We start from the raw sequence: 18,507 nt of genomic DNA, 5'->3' as shown, positions 1-18,507 counted from the left end.
GGTTCGCTAAGCTAGAGTTATTGCGCACTGAGTTTGCACGGCGCTTTGGTGACTTTGAAGAACAAAAAAAGTCCGTCTACATGCGGCTCGAACCTTGTGCATGTTTGGTAGCACATATCTGTGTGAGAAGCTCTTCTCAGTGATAAAGACTAACAAAACAGCACACAGGAGTCGCCTCACTGATGAGCACCTGCAATCCATCCTGAGAATCTCCACAACACAGAACCTCACACCAAACAGAAACGAACTTGTGGCCAAAAAAAGATGCCAGGCGTCCAGCTCTAAAATGACATATGAGCAAAGACAACTGAATGATTTGATTTGTTATTGCACGTAAGAGCGGAGTCAACTGTTTTAACAAACAGCGTATTGCACTGATACTGAAATAGCTGTGTGTGTATATATGTAGATATATATGTATGTATGTATACAGTATATGTGTATATGTATAGATATGTATATATATATATGTTTGTGTGTGTGTGTAAATATATATATATATATATATATATATATATATATATATGACAACAACACTCATCACTCACAACAGTGACAAAACAATTACATTGACAATCAGGTTACGTTATTTTCAAAATGTTTCCTTTTCTTTTCATTGCTTCTTTAACACACTACTTCTCTGCTGCGAAGCGCGGGTATTTTGCTAGTGATATATATATATATCAAAATACCCGCCCGCAGCGAGAAGTAGTGTAAAGAAGTAATGAAAAGAAAAGGAAACATTTTAATAATAACGTACCATGATTGACATTGTCATGAGTGTTGCTGTCATATATATCCCTGCCTAAATAAGTCACCCTCGCTTTGCTCTTACTTTTTTACCGTTCATTTAATCATGGCTAGTGGCGGAAAAATTATAACATGGAAGGAGGATGGCTTTACCAAAACAATTATTGATGGCGAATCGATTATTTATAAAGCTTGAATTGGTGATCTGTTTTCTGTGTTAACCTCATATTTTTTCATACTTCTTCTCAAACTAAGGTGGTGCGAGGGTAAAATGAATTGGGATGCGCTGATCAATGTAATCTGCTTGTAATGCAAAGTGTGATTAAATGCATTATTTTTTAACGCGTTATGGAGCACATGCATCGAAGCTTCTCAGCTGTGCTTGTGCTAAGAAAAGGAAAGTTTTTAAAAATAACGTAACACGATTGTCAATGTGACCTTTTGTAAGCAGTGCCTGGAGGATTCAGTGTGTAGAAACTCTAGAGACAGCGTGTGTATTAACTTGTGGATTTTTCTGTGAGTATTTGGTGGCAGTCTGACAAAGTTGCTTCGGAAGACGGCGTTAGCCGATGAGCTCAGCTCAGAGCAAAATTAGATGAATGGGAGGGGATATGATGACGTGACTCCCCCACCCGCCTTAACTGTCAATCCCCCACAAACACAGTCTCTCGGAATTTGCATTAGCACACCCCTTCACCTACAATTTTAACTTAGTTACAAAGTGATCAAAACTCTCGTTTATATCCTGCGTCCTCTCATTAAACTTGTATCCCGCATTACCTGTGGGCATGTGAAACGCCAGCGGTAGCCTGTCTATGAACTTAATTTAAAGTTTAGGTTTACACCTTGCTTTCTTTTCGAGGTAGCATCACTCATGAATATGGTAGTATATGTCACTCGCTCGCTTCTTATTGTTTCGCTGCCTTCTCAATTATATAATGCATGTTTTCTTAAGCGCTTTTTGGAGGTCTTCCTGGTTTTCTACGCACTGCGTTGACAGTCAGTTAACGTGATTACGTGGAAGGCGTGATGATGTCACACGAAACTCCGCCCCCCCCACATCATTCCAGCTCAACTCCATTACAGATAATGGAGAAAAATACCTTCCAGTTATGACCATTAGGCGTAGAATTTCGAAATGAAACCTGTCCAACTTTTGTAAGTAAGCTGTAAGGAATGAGCCTGCCAAATTTCAGCCTTCTACCTACACGGGAAGTTGGAGAATTAGTGATGAGTCAGTGAGTGAGTGAGTCAGTGAGTGAGTGAGTGAGTGAGGGCTTTGCCTTTTATTAGTATAGATATAGTCAATGGTTTGTAATATGTACTGTTACATCCATGGGAGTCCTGTGTTGTAAAGGAATGTAATTTTGCTGCTGTTAAGCAGGATGACGTTCTGCGCAGATGTGGGCGGAAATATTTTGAATGTAGAGAAAGTGTGATTAAACAGGTCATTCTCTTAAAGACTTCTGCATTGTTGGTTTCAGGGCTTAGGTTTCACTAAATGTGTCAAGATGTTTCAAGTCTGTACAAGTCTGTGGTTTCGCAGTGGGTAGCGCTGCTGCCTCGCAGTTAGGAGACCCAGGTTCGCTTCCCGGGTCCTCCCTGCATGGACTTTGCATGTTCTCCCCGTGTCTGCATGGGTTTTCTCCGGGTGCTCCAGTTTCCTCCCAGTTCCCTGCAGTCCAAAGACATGCAGGTTAGGTGCGATCCTAAATTGTCTCTAGTGTGTGCTTGGTGTGTGTGCGCCCTGTGGTGGGCTGGCACCCTACCCAGGGTTTGTTTTCTGCCTTGCACCCTGTGTTGGCTGAGATTGGCTCCAGCAGACCCCCGTGACCCTGTAGTTAGGACATAGCGGGTTGGATAATGGATGGATGGATGCATAAAAATAAACAGTCAAAAGTTTCATATAACAGATGTGATAGCAATGTAGTAAAAAAGAAAACAAACAAAAAAAATGTCAACCAGTACATACTTGTTAACCCAACCAGTACATACGTTGAGTACAAAATGAAGAGTACAAGCAGTTCCTGAAATGAACAGAGTCTAGAATCACTAAAAATATCCTGTAGTGTCACAATACCCAAACCAAGGACAGAATGTGGAAAGTGATCTTCCAATTAAAATGGCTGAATTATTAAATATAGGTGTTTGGCTGTGCCACCTGGGTATTTTCTCGACCAAGCACCAGCACTGAATGGCGTGAGTCATAACAGGCCCAAAATAGAGTTTATAAGACCTTAAGGGAAATTTGCAGAATAAAATATTACTTATGATTTTAAGGGCTAGCTATAGAGGATTGAAGTGGTAACCAAGAGGGAGAAGACTTAAGTACATGTAGCCAAGATAACAAGGAACGAACTTCAGAAGCCAGATGATATAATTCAAAGTCTGGTAAAGACAGGCCAGCAGCATCTTTGGCATGACTTAGAGTTGTATATTTCAACCGTGGTTTCCTACCATTCCAAATAAATCTAGAAAGAAGAAGCTGAATATTGAACTAGCAACGTAAGGGGTGTGAGAGTGGAATCATTGCACTGACAAAATTCAGATGAGGAACAATGTTCATTTTGACCCAAAACACAAAGCAGTAATTATTTTGTTCAGTGATGGATATATATCTATACCCAAATATTTGAACTGACTGGATACGGGAATGTTAGCGGGAGTACTATTGATAGGGTATTTAAAATTCAGTGGGCACAATGCCAGTTTACTCCAATTAATCTTATATCCAGCAATTTTCCCAAAAGTATTAAACACATTTGAGACATTGGTAGTATTTGCTGGAGCATCATTCAAGAATAAAAAGATATCATCTGCATATAACGAGATAGCATAAGGGGAGCCTCTGATGCAAACAGGAGAAAATTCACCACCATTACAGACTGCTATAGCCACGGGCTTAAGAAATAATGCAAATAAGAGTGGAGAGAGTGGAGAACCCTAAAGCTGAAGGAGAGACATGGAGTGTTTTAATCATATTAATAAAGCCATTTCCAAAATTCATCTGATGAAGGACTGATCATACATATTCTCAGTTTAGCCAGTCAAAAGCTTTCTCAGCATCTAAAGAGAAAAGCACAGCAGGAGATTTTAAATTAGGTGCAGATTCAATGACATGGAGAAATCTGCATAAATAATCCGAAGATACACGAAACTTAATAAAACCAGTTTGATCTGGGTTAGCTAAATTATGAATAACCTTTTCAAGATGAATGGTTAAAATTTTAGCTAATAATTTAATATCTATATTGATAAGGGAGAGAGGGTCTGCAATTCTGAAATAACTTGGGGTCCTTGTTCTGTTAAAGTAGTAAAGTTGAAGCAAGGACGGACTTGAAAACAATTAATGGAACATTAAAGCATTTGAAGTAAAGGTTCAGATAACTGATCCCAAAAAGCTATAATTTGTTCCTTGTTCTTGTTCTTGTTCATGGACGATAGTGCTAGATGTAACTCATTACCAGAAATTGAGTCATCCAGTAAGGAGGCCTCTTATTCTAATATGGTAGTGATATCATGGTTAGATAAACAAAGCTTAATTTTTTTATGGGTTGAGATATATCTGAGTAAAATAATTTAGAGTAATAGGACCAGCATTCTGAGTTAATTTCTTAGGACAATGTGTAATATTTCCTCTACTAGTCTTAATGGAAGGATTTGTAGCATATGACTCAAATTTGTATAAACGTAAGGCCAGATAATGTCCTGAATGTGCTGATGTTGAATGCATTTTTGTTCTAGTTCTATGCAACTGAAATTCAGGTCTGTTCTTCAGTAAAGAATTCAATTCACTTTTAATGGCTGAGATTTTTGATTCAAATTTAGAGTCGTACACTAGAGGGCATGATTGTTCCAAAGTTGCTAGTTCACTTTCAAGCACAGAAATATTTTTTAATTTGGTTTGGTTAACGTGAGAAGCAAAAGAAATTGCACAATTTTCAATGAATCTCTTAATTGCCTCCCACACAACTGAGGGATCTGAGACAGAATTTCTGCTCATTAAAATTAAATCTTCTAGATTTGTTTTAAACTGGGTACAAATCCAGTCATTTTTCAACAATGTTGTTTTGAATCTCCATTTTGGGCCCTGTAAAGGAATTTGGGAAAATGTAAATTAGTTACATTACTTTTGTGATTTGATAGTGACATTGGGACTAGTTTAGAGTTACGCATTACAGTAAAAGGCAACTGAGAGATACATAGTCAATTCTAGATTGTGATTTATGTTGGTATGAAAAGATAGATAATTCTTTTGAGGAGGCGCTAATACCACAATGTCGATCAGGTTTAAGTCTAACCACTTTAGTGGATGAATGAATATGTCTGAAATTAGGAGCGGATGAATGGCTGAGAACAGGGATTTATGACAGCATTAGCATTCACACCCAAGCACAACATATAATTCAAGAATTGTAGCAAATCTGCAGTAGTTTTTGCAAGGAAGGAGGTGTCCTTGGTCCAGGAGTGGAGGGTATCCAATTCAGTGACCTCAGGATTGCATATCTGATTTTTGTGGATGATGTGGTCCAGCTAGCTTCATCAGGCTGTGACCTTAGACATGTATTTGGGTGGTTTTCAACCAGGTTAGACACAAGGATGAGGATCTGCACCTACATGACTGAAATCATAGTTCCCAACCAAAAGAGTTTGAGGCTAATTAGAGCAGCATCTACAGTCATGTAGAAATTGTAGTCATGAGTCGTGGTGAAGAGGGCACTGAGTTAAAAGGCGAACCTCTCGATTTACTGCTGGATACCCTCTCCTATGGTCATGAGGCATGGGCAGTGACTGAAAGAACTAGACTTCAGAAACAAGCAGCAGAAATTAGTTTACTTCACACTGTGTCTGGGTTCAGCCTTAGAGATAGGGTAAGAAATGCAGACATTTGGGAGGAACTCAAAGTAGAGCTGCTGCTGCGCCGCATCAAAAGTAGCCTGTTGAGGAGGTTTTGGTCATCTGATTAGGACACCTCCTTAGAGCAGTGTGACGTGCATATCCAACCAGGAGAAGACCTCCAGGCAGACCCAGGACACACTGAAGAGATTATATCTCTTGGCTGCCCTGGAAACGCCTCGATATCTCCCCTGAGGAATTGGAGAAAGTGGCAGAGAAAAGGGATATCCGGGCATCTTTGCTTAGACTGATGCTCCCATGACCTGGACCCAAATAAACAGCAGAAAATGTAAGGATGGAAAAATATTGCTACTATCCATTACTCTATTTCCTTTAAAAAAAAAAAAATTCTGAAAAGAAAATTGTATACGTCAGTAGTGAAAAGTAATTGTATATATGAGAAGAAATTAATAAGAAATTGTTGATGTCCTGTTCACATTCATGTTATCCTATTTAAGCATTTCATAGATATGCTCTCTTTTTAAATACTAATAAGGCTATAATACAGTTAAAATCTTTTAAGACTGTCAATGACTGAAATCTCTGACACATTACATATAGAGTAACCTTAAGTTACAAATTTTGTGTTGTTCAAAAAGGTAATAGTTTTTGTAAACAAATATTTTTTTAATTTTTCTTTCTATTTTTGCAGTTCCCAGGAAAATTATGAATGTCCTGATTACAAGACAGGCGGTCAAAACTCTTGTTACTTCAACAAGTCCTACACATCCGTTTGGAATACGTATACAATCACTGTTACTGCAACCAATAATTTAGGAAGCAACATATCTGAGCCTTTGTACGTGGATGTGGCTTACATAGGTATGTGTACCACTTGTAAAGTCAATAAGAATGTAGAATTTAAGCTGTGTGTCACAATAACACAAATATGCCAAACACAATGTGAACAATTCAGTCACAAAGTGCATAACATATCTATAAATAATTGAAAAATAAATACAAAGGCCTGCGGTGGGCCCGGGGTTTGTTTCCTGCCTTGTGCCCTGTGTTGGCTGGGATTGGCTCCAGCAGAACCCTGTGACCCTGTAGTTAGGATATAGGGGGTTGGATAATGGATGGATGGATTAATACAAAGGCATAATGGATTTATTTATGTGACCAAATGTTAGTAAGCCATTTCAATTCACCAAGCACTCAACTAAATTAGTGGATGCTTAGTCATTGATTTGCAATGGATAAGAAAAATCTGAATTTCCAATATAGTATTGGGATTTGGAACTTTTGAAATTACTACTGTACATTCTAGGGACAACATAACAAATGATTTAAATTACTTGCAGTTACAAATCTCCAAAACTATAGTATGTCTATGTGATATTCTCAGAACACATTGTTTTCTTTATGAAACAGCAAATAGTCCCAATTGATCAGATATCAACTCATTTAATGTATGGGAATAATTAGGAATACAAAGATAAATGTACCACATTACAAAATAAATAAGAAGCTTCATGATTCCAAAGTCTGGGTTTCAAATCCCATCCCGTTTATTGTAGTCTTTATGGAGTTTGCACATCCCTCCCCGCATGTCTTTTCCACCAGTTTTCTTTCCACATCCAGATAAGCGTGCAGGTTAAATTAACTGGCAATTTCAAATTGGCTTCAGTGTGAGTGTGCAAATGTGTGTGCCCTGTTCTGGATCGGTACTCTATTCAGGACTGCTTTTTGCCTTACACCCACTGCTGTTGGTATAAGCTTTGTAATTCTTGCAACTGAATTAGCCATGTTTGAGATTATACATTTAAATAAGGTTACATCAAAGAATGCAAGGAACCGTAATTTAGCCAGAAATGTTGTGACATTTGGTATTACACTTTAATCCTTTAGCACAACATATACATTTTCTACTTGCACAGTAGTGTGAGAAGTAAAACCAATGAAGACCCAGTAGCAACACTTAATTCCAACAATATCAAAATGATTTAGAATATTAAGCAGATTTGTTGTGACCACATAGAATGTGCAAATTGTCATGTTTAGTATCTGTAGAAAGTTATATTTTGTACTGTTTAATTTGTTATCAACACACAACACATACGGTTATCATTTCACTTAAGAAGAACTTTATGAGAAAACATATCATATTTCTCTAAAGACATTTTAAGTTTTAGAAAACAGATTTACTTTGAGATTTCAAAAATACTCTTAATTTAAATGGAACATGCCATTGGCAGTTGAACTTTTTAAATAAAGTAATTAATGGAGCATTGACTTTGGACACCTTTAGGTAGTATTTCCTTTTTACAAGGTCATTCTTGTCTCCAAATATGCACTTGAGCCAGGGGTATAAATTAATGAAACCCCCATGATGATATTACACTTAAAGAGAAATGCAAGCACAAGATTTCCTAGACAGAAGTTAAAAGAATTAGTGTCTGTGGGATGCTTTTTGAAGTAGGAAAGCAACATCAACTACACATTTTCCTCAATGTTGTGTACAGCAAGGCATAAGCTGTACATATAGAGATGTGTTTTGTGTGTTGTTTGCTGCTTGTAACAGCTCATGCCTCAAATGTTCACATATTAAAGAACTCATTTTTGGATAAAGTGTAGCCTTTTTACCATGATGTTTAGAACTGTGGTCCTCTGCAAATGGTGATTTGTGACAATTATAAACCTAGTACAAGTTTCTTTTATTTTCTGTGGGATTTGATTCAAATATCCAAATAACACTTTGATCTTTTAATCTTAAATCTTTACAATGGCCATTTGTGCAAGTTCTTGACCACCTTCTAGATTTAATGATCTCACTGCTGCTAACTGCTGATTCTTTCTGCAAGGTCAAAAACTGTTGTCTTCTATAGCAACCTGATGCAACTTTAAGTACTGTTATCTCGCTAAATTAATTTCTTTTGATATACATTCATTGTTTAACTAAAAAACAGTCATACTTTTGTTATTGGGACTATACTAACAAGAACGTGCTTCTCTTATTTTTACCAGTACAACCACATCAGCCAGAAAATATTACAGCAGAGTTTACAACACTGGATCAAAAACCCTACCTAATGGTGAAGTGGAATCCCCCCAAAAAAGCAGATACAAAATCAGGATGGATCACTCTGCAGTATGAGCTCCGGATAAAGCCTGAGAAGGCACTCATCTGGGAGGTGGGTGTCTGAGACTCTACAGCTTGTAGTTCCTGTCAAGACTTACAAGGTCACGAATAATACAGTGCCTATGATGAGTATTCAACCCTTGGATGTTTTCATATTTCATTGTCAAAGTGAAAATAAATCTGTGAAAAGTGGTCAAAATGAATTCAGACTATAAAACACAAAATAGTTGATTTCACAAGTACTTAATATGCCATCCATCCATTATCCACCGCTTATCCAAGGTCAGGTCGCAGGGGCAGCAGCCTAAGCAGGGAAGCCCAGACATCGCTCTCCCCGGCTACCTCCTCCAGCTCCACTGGGAGGACCCCGAGGCGTTCCAGGTGCCAGCCGGGAGATATAATCCCTACAGCGTGTCCTGGGTCTGTCCCGTGGCCTTCTCCCAGTGGGGCATGCCCGGAACACCTCCCCAGGGAGGCGTCCAGGGGGTATCCTAACCAGATGCCCAAACCACCTCAACTGACTCCGCTCAATGCAGAGGAGCAGCGACTCTACTCCGAGTCTCTCCCGGATAACTGAAATCCTCACCCTATCTCTAAGGGAAAGTCCAGCCACCCTGTGGGGAAAACTCACTAAACATCACTGCTGCAGCCAATTGATTTTAAAAGTAACATAATTAGCTAAATGAAGATCTGTAGTCAATGGGTTTAAATTGACTGGACCTTAATATGTAATATTTAACTTGTGCGAGTCAGTATCGTGGCTAACCTGCACATTGATGACAAAAGAACACTCCAATCAACTCCATGAGAAGATGATTGAAGAACACAAGTCAGAGGATAGATACAAAAAAATATCCAAGTCATTGAATATCTCTTGTAGCTGAGTGAAATAAATCATTAAGAGATTAAAAGCGTATGGTACAGCTATTGATCTGCCTAGAGCAGGTCATCCACAAAAACTGTGACTGTGGCAAGACTGTTGAGGAAGGTCACAAAGAGAAGTATAATAACTCTGAAGGAGCTACAAGCTACAGTAACTGGGATAGAAGACACTGTGCAGACAAGAACTGTTGCCCACATGTTTTACCAGTAGCAGCTTTGTGGAAGACTGGAATTGAGAAAGCCACTGCTAAAAAGCACATGTGACATTACAGCAAAAGTTTACCAGAAGGCATTATGGAGGATCTGGTCAGCTGGAAGACTGTTCTATGAGATTAAAATTGAGCTTTTTGAACATACACCATGCACATTATTGGCACGGCACTGCGCATTATCAAAATATACCATCCCCACCGTCAAGCATGGTGGTGGCAGCATCATGCTGTGAGGATGTTTCTCTGCAGCAGGCCCTGGAAGGCTTGTGAGGGTAGAAAACAAAACAAATGCAGCAAAATATGGGGAAATGCTGGAGAAAGAACTGATGTAGTCTGCCAGAAACCTGAGCTCTGGGATACAATTTGTTTTCGATCAAGACAACAACACAAAGCATAAAGCCAAAGTTGCATAGAAATGGTGTAAAAGAATGATATTAATGTATAATGTGTATGTAGCTGAGTCAGAGTTTAGATCTCAATCCATTTGAGAATTTGTGGCTGGACTTAAAAAAGCCTGTTCACTGGCAATCCAAATGCAAGTTTCCTGAGCAGTTTAATAAAGAAGAATGGAGAAAAAGTGCAGTATCCACAAAGTGGCCTGAACACAAAGACCGAAGGGTGTCATGACTGCCAAAGTGCATCTACTAAATTCTGACTTCAATACTTATGCAATCAATTATTTGTAACTGATTGAGATCACTTTTCACAGGTCTGTTTTCACTTTGAGCCTGTAAGTGCCACATGGGTTGGACGGGCATCCCTACCAGGAGAGGGGATGGTTCCTTACCCAGAAGGGAGGCTACTTGCAGAAATACAAACATCCTGGGCAGGAGAGAGAAAGATGCCAGACCCAGAAGAGATGACCAGAGTGGATGGGCCGACAGTCCATCAGAAGTAGATGTAGCTAGAGACACTTTATTCCCCCAGGATGCTAGATGGCAGCAGCCCTGGATTTCGGTACCCAGTCGCAAACCAGTAGAGCATGCTGGGAGATGTAGCCTGTCAAAGCGGCCCTGCTGGAGTCTGTGGGTGCCACAAGAGAACACTGCATGGAGATGTTCTCAAAGCTGTATTGGACTTCCGTATGATCCAGAGCAACTTCCAATGGCACCGGAAGTACTCCTGGCTCCGCAATAAAAGGGACTGTACTCTCTTGTACAGGCAAGTTGGAGGTGGGAGGATGGAGAGCAACACTTGACTGGAGGAGGGCAGTGCGGTGGTGAGAGGACATGTATTGTAAGGTATAGTGAAGAAAGAGAACCTGTGCTTTGTCTTTAACCGAGGATTGTAGATAATAAAATATCCTTTATTTGAACCCGGGACTTCATGTTTGGGGCTTGCTGGCACCCCTGCTCCATTACAGACCTGTTGATCTGTGTCAAAAAAAACAACTTGCATTCAAATTTGATTTAACGTTCTATACCAATAAAGTCTGAACATTTCCAAGGAAGCAAATACTTTTTTAGGCTCTGTATTAATGTTATAAATTATTGAATTTAAATAGACTACAAGTGTGACCTCATTGTGCAAAAATTATTAAATTGGGCTGTAAGTCTTAATTTCTAGTCTGGGTGTATTTTGGTATTTTGTTTTATTGTCTTATTACAGCTGTGCAGGTGTATTTTGTATTAATAAAAGAAAAAGGCTTACAAAACTACAACATTGTAAAATATAACAGATAACAAACAAATTATTAGGGATGAATGTGTGTGTTCTGCTCTGTAAAAGTATCCCCTACTTATACTGTAAAAATGTAAATATTTAATCAATTTATAGAAAATATCATGGATGTTCTTTTGTAAATGATGCGTTGACGGTGTAAATGATAGTTACTGGATAATATTATTTCCGGTACCGTGAGAAAGTATGTTAATACACATTTAGAGATTATTTTTATTGTAACAAGTACTGTATTATACTTCTTTCATATATTCTCTATCTAACATTGCCACAATAATTGTGGCAAAATTATTAAATTAAAATTAATGTAGGTATGTATATATTTAACAAACTAATTGTTAAAATTATTACATTTGATTACAAAATGCACCTTTTATGCAGGTGAAGAAAAGTTACATAAAATATTTTCAGGTAAATCTATTGATAATAGAAACTAAGTAACATTGTATAAAAAGCAAAAAGATTTGATATTAAAATATTAGTCCTGCAACAGTAGGAAGTATAATCCTTGGACGGTTACCGGATGTGCTGTAGTGGACAACAAGTGTAGATGGTGTTCTCACATCACACCAACTTCATTGTCACAGCAATCTAAACTAGAACAAAATCTGCATGTAAGAGAGTGCTTTGCCAGTTTTCCCATTTGTAATTATAGCATAATTCCAGCTGGTTATAATCTGGAAAAGGATGTGGTGCCCAAATGCCTGCAACTAAAAGTAATGTGTTCAATATGCATATGTAAAGAAAGTGTTCAGAGGGTGCCATAGGTCACGATATTAATTTCATTTGGGACATTAAGATCTACTGCCCATAATACCTTGAACTTTTAGGGAATCATGGGTATTATGCTGGACCCTAACTACTCACATTAAATGTAAGCAACCAAATGAAATGGGTTTGGAAAATAAATACTGTCATAAATGGTTTATGGTTTCTCTCCTAAACATGAGAACATTTGAACCAGAGTGACCTGAGAAATTTCAAACACGAAATATAAAAAAGTAAACAAAATATGCACCATCAGCGAATAGAAACCAGAGAATGTAGATGGAATTGAAGTTGATATACAATAAACCAATACCAAAAAAAAAAGTTTTATAAGTACAATTTATTAGAAGAAAAAGCCAACATTGTGGCAAGTTTTGTATTGTTAAAGATTCCTCGCTACTTGCTGATGAGCTTAAAATTAATAAACACCACTTTATTTAATAAATTCTCATCATTTCACTATATATATTCAGATAAAATTGCTCCCAATTTTCACCTCTAATTAGCTGTCACTGCATTCAGTTTTATATATTAGTTTCAATATGGTAATGTATGTGCCTACAGTGTAAACATTCAAGTCTTCTATTTATAATCAATAAGCCTTCTTATGTCAAGATAATAAAGATATCATTTGTTGAACTGAAGACTGTTTCACCTTAAAACACCTGTTGTTGACAAAACAAGGCCAAAAGTGCCTTCTGCAAGATAAAAAAAGCCGTTGAAAAATATACAAACAGGCAGTTAGTCCTACACCCCTCATAAACTAATCGAATTTCCCTCTTCTCTGTTTATAGAATCACTTTGCTGGCAACCAGAGACAATTCAATATTTACAGTTTGATCCCTGGTGAAGTTTACCTTGTGGAGGTTCGCTGCAAACCAGATCATGGTTACTGGAGTGAATGGAGTCCTACCACCTATGTACAAATCCCACACTGTAAGCCCATGAACAGCTCTATTTATGGATGAAAATGGTACTCACGTAGCTTAATTTGTAATAAGCATTTTTGAATGCAATGTATTTATGCATGAATTGTTATATTTTGAAATGTAAAACTTTCCTTCATTGCTATTTTTCACCAAATCACCATTTGAACATACAACTGTAAATAAAAATAAGCTGTACTGTATTTGATTCCAAACCAGTTTGCAAGAAAAAAAACAACTAAGTTAAATGGAAAAACATAATCCATCCATTATCCAACCCGCTGTATCCTAACTACAGGGTCACACGGGGTTGCTGGAGCCAATCCCAGCCAACACAGGGCAGGAAACAAACCCCGGGGAGGGCGCCAGCCCACCGCAGGATGTGCACACAAACACAAAAACACAACACACACTAGGGATAATTTAGGATCACCAATGCACCTAACCCGCATGTCTTTTGACGGAAACCGGAAACGCATGCAGACACGGGGAGAACATGCAAACTCCACGCAGGGAGGACACGGGAAGCGAACCCAGGTCTCCTAACTGTGAGGCAGCAGCACTACCCTCTGCGCTACCGTGCCACCCAAAAACATACTAGAAGTGTTAAATCACAGATGATTTAAGTTGCCCAATTTAGCTCCTGGAGGGCTGCAGTGACTGCAGATTTTCATCCCAACCATTTTCTTAATTTGTTAACTTTGTTTGCCTTAATTTTAATTGATTTGAATTTTAACACTCAGACTTCTCAATTGTTTCTTTTCCGTAATTAACAATCAAACAATAATGAGATGCAAAGTGAGCCTGCAGATGACCAGCTAACCTGTGTCCATTATACAATACTGTAAAATAAAAAAATGCGAATGTCTAAGAAATATCAGTATACTTTGATTCACAAAACATTTAGATGGTGGCGTAAGAAAAAAGAAAATCAATAGCTTGAATGAAAATGTCTACTGTGGCAGAAAGAAAGAACTAACAAGCCATGGAATTAAATAATGGATTTAATTAACAACAAGAATCAGCTTCTGATTCATAAATGGATTTGAGTGAAATTGGTTGAAGTTTGATGCCTCAATTTTGATGATAATCTGTTGAATCGCTTCACATCTCTGTTTTGTTTGGCTGCTACCAAGAAAAATAAAAGGTCACTGAGACTCAAAATGCAATTCAATTAAAATTAAGGGAAAAGAAGGCAACTAGCACCAGAAATTGGCTCCTAATTAGGAAAGGAAGGAAAATCAGCAGCCACTGTGTCTCTCTAGGGTAAGAGTTGGACAACCCTGATTTAGATTGAGTCTGCAAAGTACTTTAGAACACTGAAGAAGTGATAACAAGAAAACTGCCTATGGTCCTAGCACATGTGATTTTTGGCCCTTACTTAAAGAGTGAGGCCCCCATTCTGCATTAGCTGCCTGAATGTCCTATGCCGTTTCCATTTACAATTTATCATAAATCATGTCAAGCCCCTGGTATGCAATGAGTATCTGCTGGGCCCAGTTTTAACTAGTGTATAAGATCTGGTACTTAACGATGATATATTTATTGACTTGCCATAGGAGTGATTAGATACAAATGTGATCTATGGAAACTGAGCCATATCCTAGTCCAGATACTGGGAATGTACACAGTAGGCTGAGATAAATAACCAATATTGGCTCAGTGTTGCCCCCATTACAAGTTTCATAACTTTCTTTTCATACTTGATTATACCCATTTAGCTAAGCAACACTATGGAGACACAGTTCTATAAGTTCTATAAGCATAAAAAACAGATGACAATGGGCTGTGAGGGGTAAGACTCAGGCATACATACTGTATAGTGCAAGAATCATTTACAGTATGTCACAATTGACACACAAATCCATTCAGTATTGTATGATATTGACAGCAGTAAGAAGACAGGTGTAATCACGGCTAATTATTATTTATCTATTTACTAGCTGCATGTGGTCTTTGGGACAAAAAATAACCCTAAGACTCCCTAGCAGTTTATGTGAACTTCAAGAGGCGTCAGCTAACTCTGAATTTCCCGGTGCAGAGGATGTGGACCCACCTGTGCTTGCTGCCCCACTGGCTTTCGTAAGAAGACACTGGCGATAACATGTCTTAGCCATATCACTGGCATAGGAGTCCTATTAATCTTTGTCTTGAGAAAATACCTCTAGATAGACAATGTTTTTAGTGAAAACTTTAAGCCTTGCCCTCCGTTGCTAAAGTATTTCACTTGCACATGGTTGAGCCACAGCATTGGCTTTGTTTAGATGTTGTGTCTCTTCATCTATGTCATTAGCACAAAAAAAAATATAAAAGTGCATGCATGTGCCATCTAGTGGCCGTGGTTGAGCATAAGCAGAGCAGATTGCTCCATATACATACAGGTCTTTTGCTTATATACAGTATGTCTAATTGTGTGAATATTACTATACCAATAGACTTATGTGAGTACGGGAGCTAATCTGACAACATTTAAAGCAAAACATCAACCAATCCTGTGGAGGACTATGTTCTATCACAGGTGACACTCACTGACAGACATATTGTACTTTCACTAACAATGGGCCAGTTTAGAGTAGCCAGTCAGCCTAAACTACAGTATATGTCTTTGCAATGTAGAAGGAAGACTCAGGAACTGAGGAAAATCTTACACATCATGAGCTTAATCAAATGTGGAGCCCATTAGTAATGAGATAACTTGATCAATATACTGCTAAAGAAATGTGGGATAAATTATAGGCTAATAGATGAAATATCACTGACAAATATATATATATATATATATATATATATATATATATATATATATATATATATATATATATATATATATATATATATATAGTACAGGCCAAAAGTTTGGACACACCTCCTCATTCAATGTGTTTTCTTTATTTTCATGACCATTTACAGCACTCCATCACTCTCCTTCTTGGTCAAATAGCCCTTACACAGCCTGGAGGTGTGTTTGGGGTCATTGTCCTGTTGAAAAATAAATGATCGTCCAACTAACCTGACCTCTGCACAACACAACTGCTGGTCCCAACCCCATTGATAAAGCAAGAAATTCCACTAAATAACCCTGATAAGCCACACCTGTGAAGTGAAAACCATTTCAGGTGACTACCTGTTGAAGCTCATCGAGAGAATGCCAAGAGTGTGCAAAGCAGTAATCAGAGCAAAGGGTGGCTATTTTGAAGAAACTAGAATATAAAACATGTTTTCAGTTATTTCACCTTCTTTTGTTAAGTACATAACTCCACATGTGTTCATTCATAGTTTTGATGCCTTCAGTGAGAATCTACCAATGTAAATGGGCATGAAAATAAAGAAAACACATTGAATGAGGAGGTGTGTCCAAACTTTTGGCTTGTACTGTATATATATATATATATATATATATATATATATATATATATATACTGTATGTATACAGTGGTGTGAAAAACTATTTGCCCCCTTCCTGATTTCTTATTCTTTTGCATGTTTGGCACACAAAATGTTTCTGATCATCAAACACATTTAACCCTTAGTCAAATATAACACAAGTAAACACAAAATGCAGTTTTTAAATGATGGTTTTTATTATTTAGGGAGAAAAAATCCAAACCTACATAGCCCTGTGTGAAAAAGTAATTGCCCCCTTGTTAAAAAATAACCTAACTGTGGTGTATCACACCTGAGTTCAATTTCCGTAGCCATATTTTGTATGTCTCAGCTCATGTTTGCAAATATAATTCTCAATTTAGGTTAATTTAACTAAACCATATTCTACCTGGATTTTGTAGTCACAATCTACTCTTTATTGTATATGCACTAATGCCTCAACAGGATATAATGGACAACAGAATCATTCATATATTTGTAAATTAAAAGGAGGATTTTGAAGCTGTTGGTAAACTTAAAACGAAGTCAATGAAGAGATGTGAGAAATGAAATAATGAGATAACTTTGTTTTGGTTCTTGCCATTGCATTTTACAATAATTGTAGTGAATAAAAAGAATGATGTGTGCTAGCTTATAGTAACATATTACAGTCTCATGATTTAAAAACAATATTTCTAGGTTTTTTTTTTGCGCAGTTATAATTTGTCAACAAGGTCTTTATAATAAAATGAATTTGAATTAAGAAAATATTTTTTCTATAGAGAGTTAAACAATCAACCAAAATGTAATTCTGAGCCTTCTAAACATTAAGTAGGCAAAGTTGCATTACACTATTTTACTATTTATTTTTTCAATTCCTTGTCCTTAATTACGACCTTCTCTGGCATCAATTAATCAAACCAGTACTGGATGCTCTAAATTAAGTTATGCCATCTATAAATGTTTGGTTTAAATGTCACTTGCTCACCACTAGCTTGTTCTTTTGTTCTGAGCATTCCTTTTTTACAGATATGAGAGTGAGGGACACGTCCATATGGATGATGATTGGAATTCTATCTGCATTTATATGTCTGCTTTTGACATGGGCCGTAGCAGTGAAATGTAACAGGTACTATGATGTTAATATTCTTGTTAATTCTTCCATTTAGGTATCATACTATCCATTAGGACTGTTTTTTCAAGTTCAATCTTTTCCTATGATTTTATAATCTTATATTTTTGTCTGTCTTTCATTCTATAGCTAAATTAAATTTTAAGTGACCTCTAATTTGCATCCACTTAGTTCACAAGCCTGCCAACAATTTCATTTGTGTTGAGCAACTGCTTAAAATAAATTAAATGCCCATTAGAAACAAATTAGAAAATGTACGCATGATGTAACATTCAGGTGCATTTGGAGACTTGGTTAGCTGGTTTAAATTTTGAACATTTTTAAATTTGCTACTCACAATAAGAGTGATACTAGAATGTAAATACATTTACTAGTAGTATAAATTAAATTTATTTTAGAATATCATGTGGCTGACAAGGGGGAGAAACAGAAGTTAGCATATAATGAGAGCTTCCTCTGCATATATACATTAAGGGATGATACTTAACTGCAATTCAAAAAATAAAGAATATCTTTATTAGCATATTGAATAAATAAATACACATTTAACATCATTGCTGTGTTATATGGTAATACTCGGTTATCCAACCCCTCCTACATCTTAGCTTGCCCTATCTTGTGTCCTGCAGTAAGTAAAAAAATATATATTAAAAATATACAATTTCACTCTTAAGATAAAATTTAAACAATAAACTAATTCATAGTTAAAGTTTCACTAAATATTCACCAATGCTTCTCAATTGAAAATGCTGAAATTTCAAGATTTCAGTGTGCAGCACACTGTATTAAATATATCCCAGTCAAATTAACCCTTTATGG

At 37.1% G+C, this 18,507-nt stretch overlaps 1 protein-coding gene across 2 annotated transcripts in view; it reads left to right on the top strand.

The window, feature by feature from the left end:
• prlra (prolactin receptor a) overlaps positions 1–18,507 on the top strand; it is an 89,597-nt gene that overhangs the window by 61,098 nt on the left and 9,992 nt on the right. For both annotated transcript variants that reach the window (XM_039750517.1, XM_039750518.1), the window contains 4 exons: positions 6,299–6,468; positions 8,611–8,777; positions 13,062–13,203; positions 17,586–17,685. In XM_039750517.1, coding sequence (XP_039606451.1) covers positions 6,299–6,468; positions 8,611–8,777; positions 13,062–13,203; positions 17,586–17,685 — 579 coding nt within the window. The remainder of the gene's footprint in view (positions 1–6,298; positions 6,469–8,610; positions 8,778–13,061; positions 13,204–17,585; positions 17,686–18,507) is intronic.

The sequence above is a fragment of the Polypterus senegalus genome, chromosome 4, assembly GCF_016835505.1.
Source record: "Polypterus senegalus isolate Bchr_013 chromosome 4, ASM1683550v1, whole genome shotgun sequence".
NCBI classification, from domain to species: domain Eukaryota; kingdom Metazoa; phylum Chordata; class Cladistia; order Polypteriformes; family Polypteridae; genus Polypterus; species Polypterus senegalus.
The sequence above is the reverse complement of the archived record's forward strand: the minus strand, read 5'-3'. Positions and strand labels throughout refer to the sequence as shown.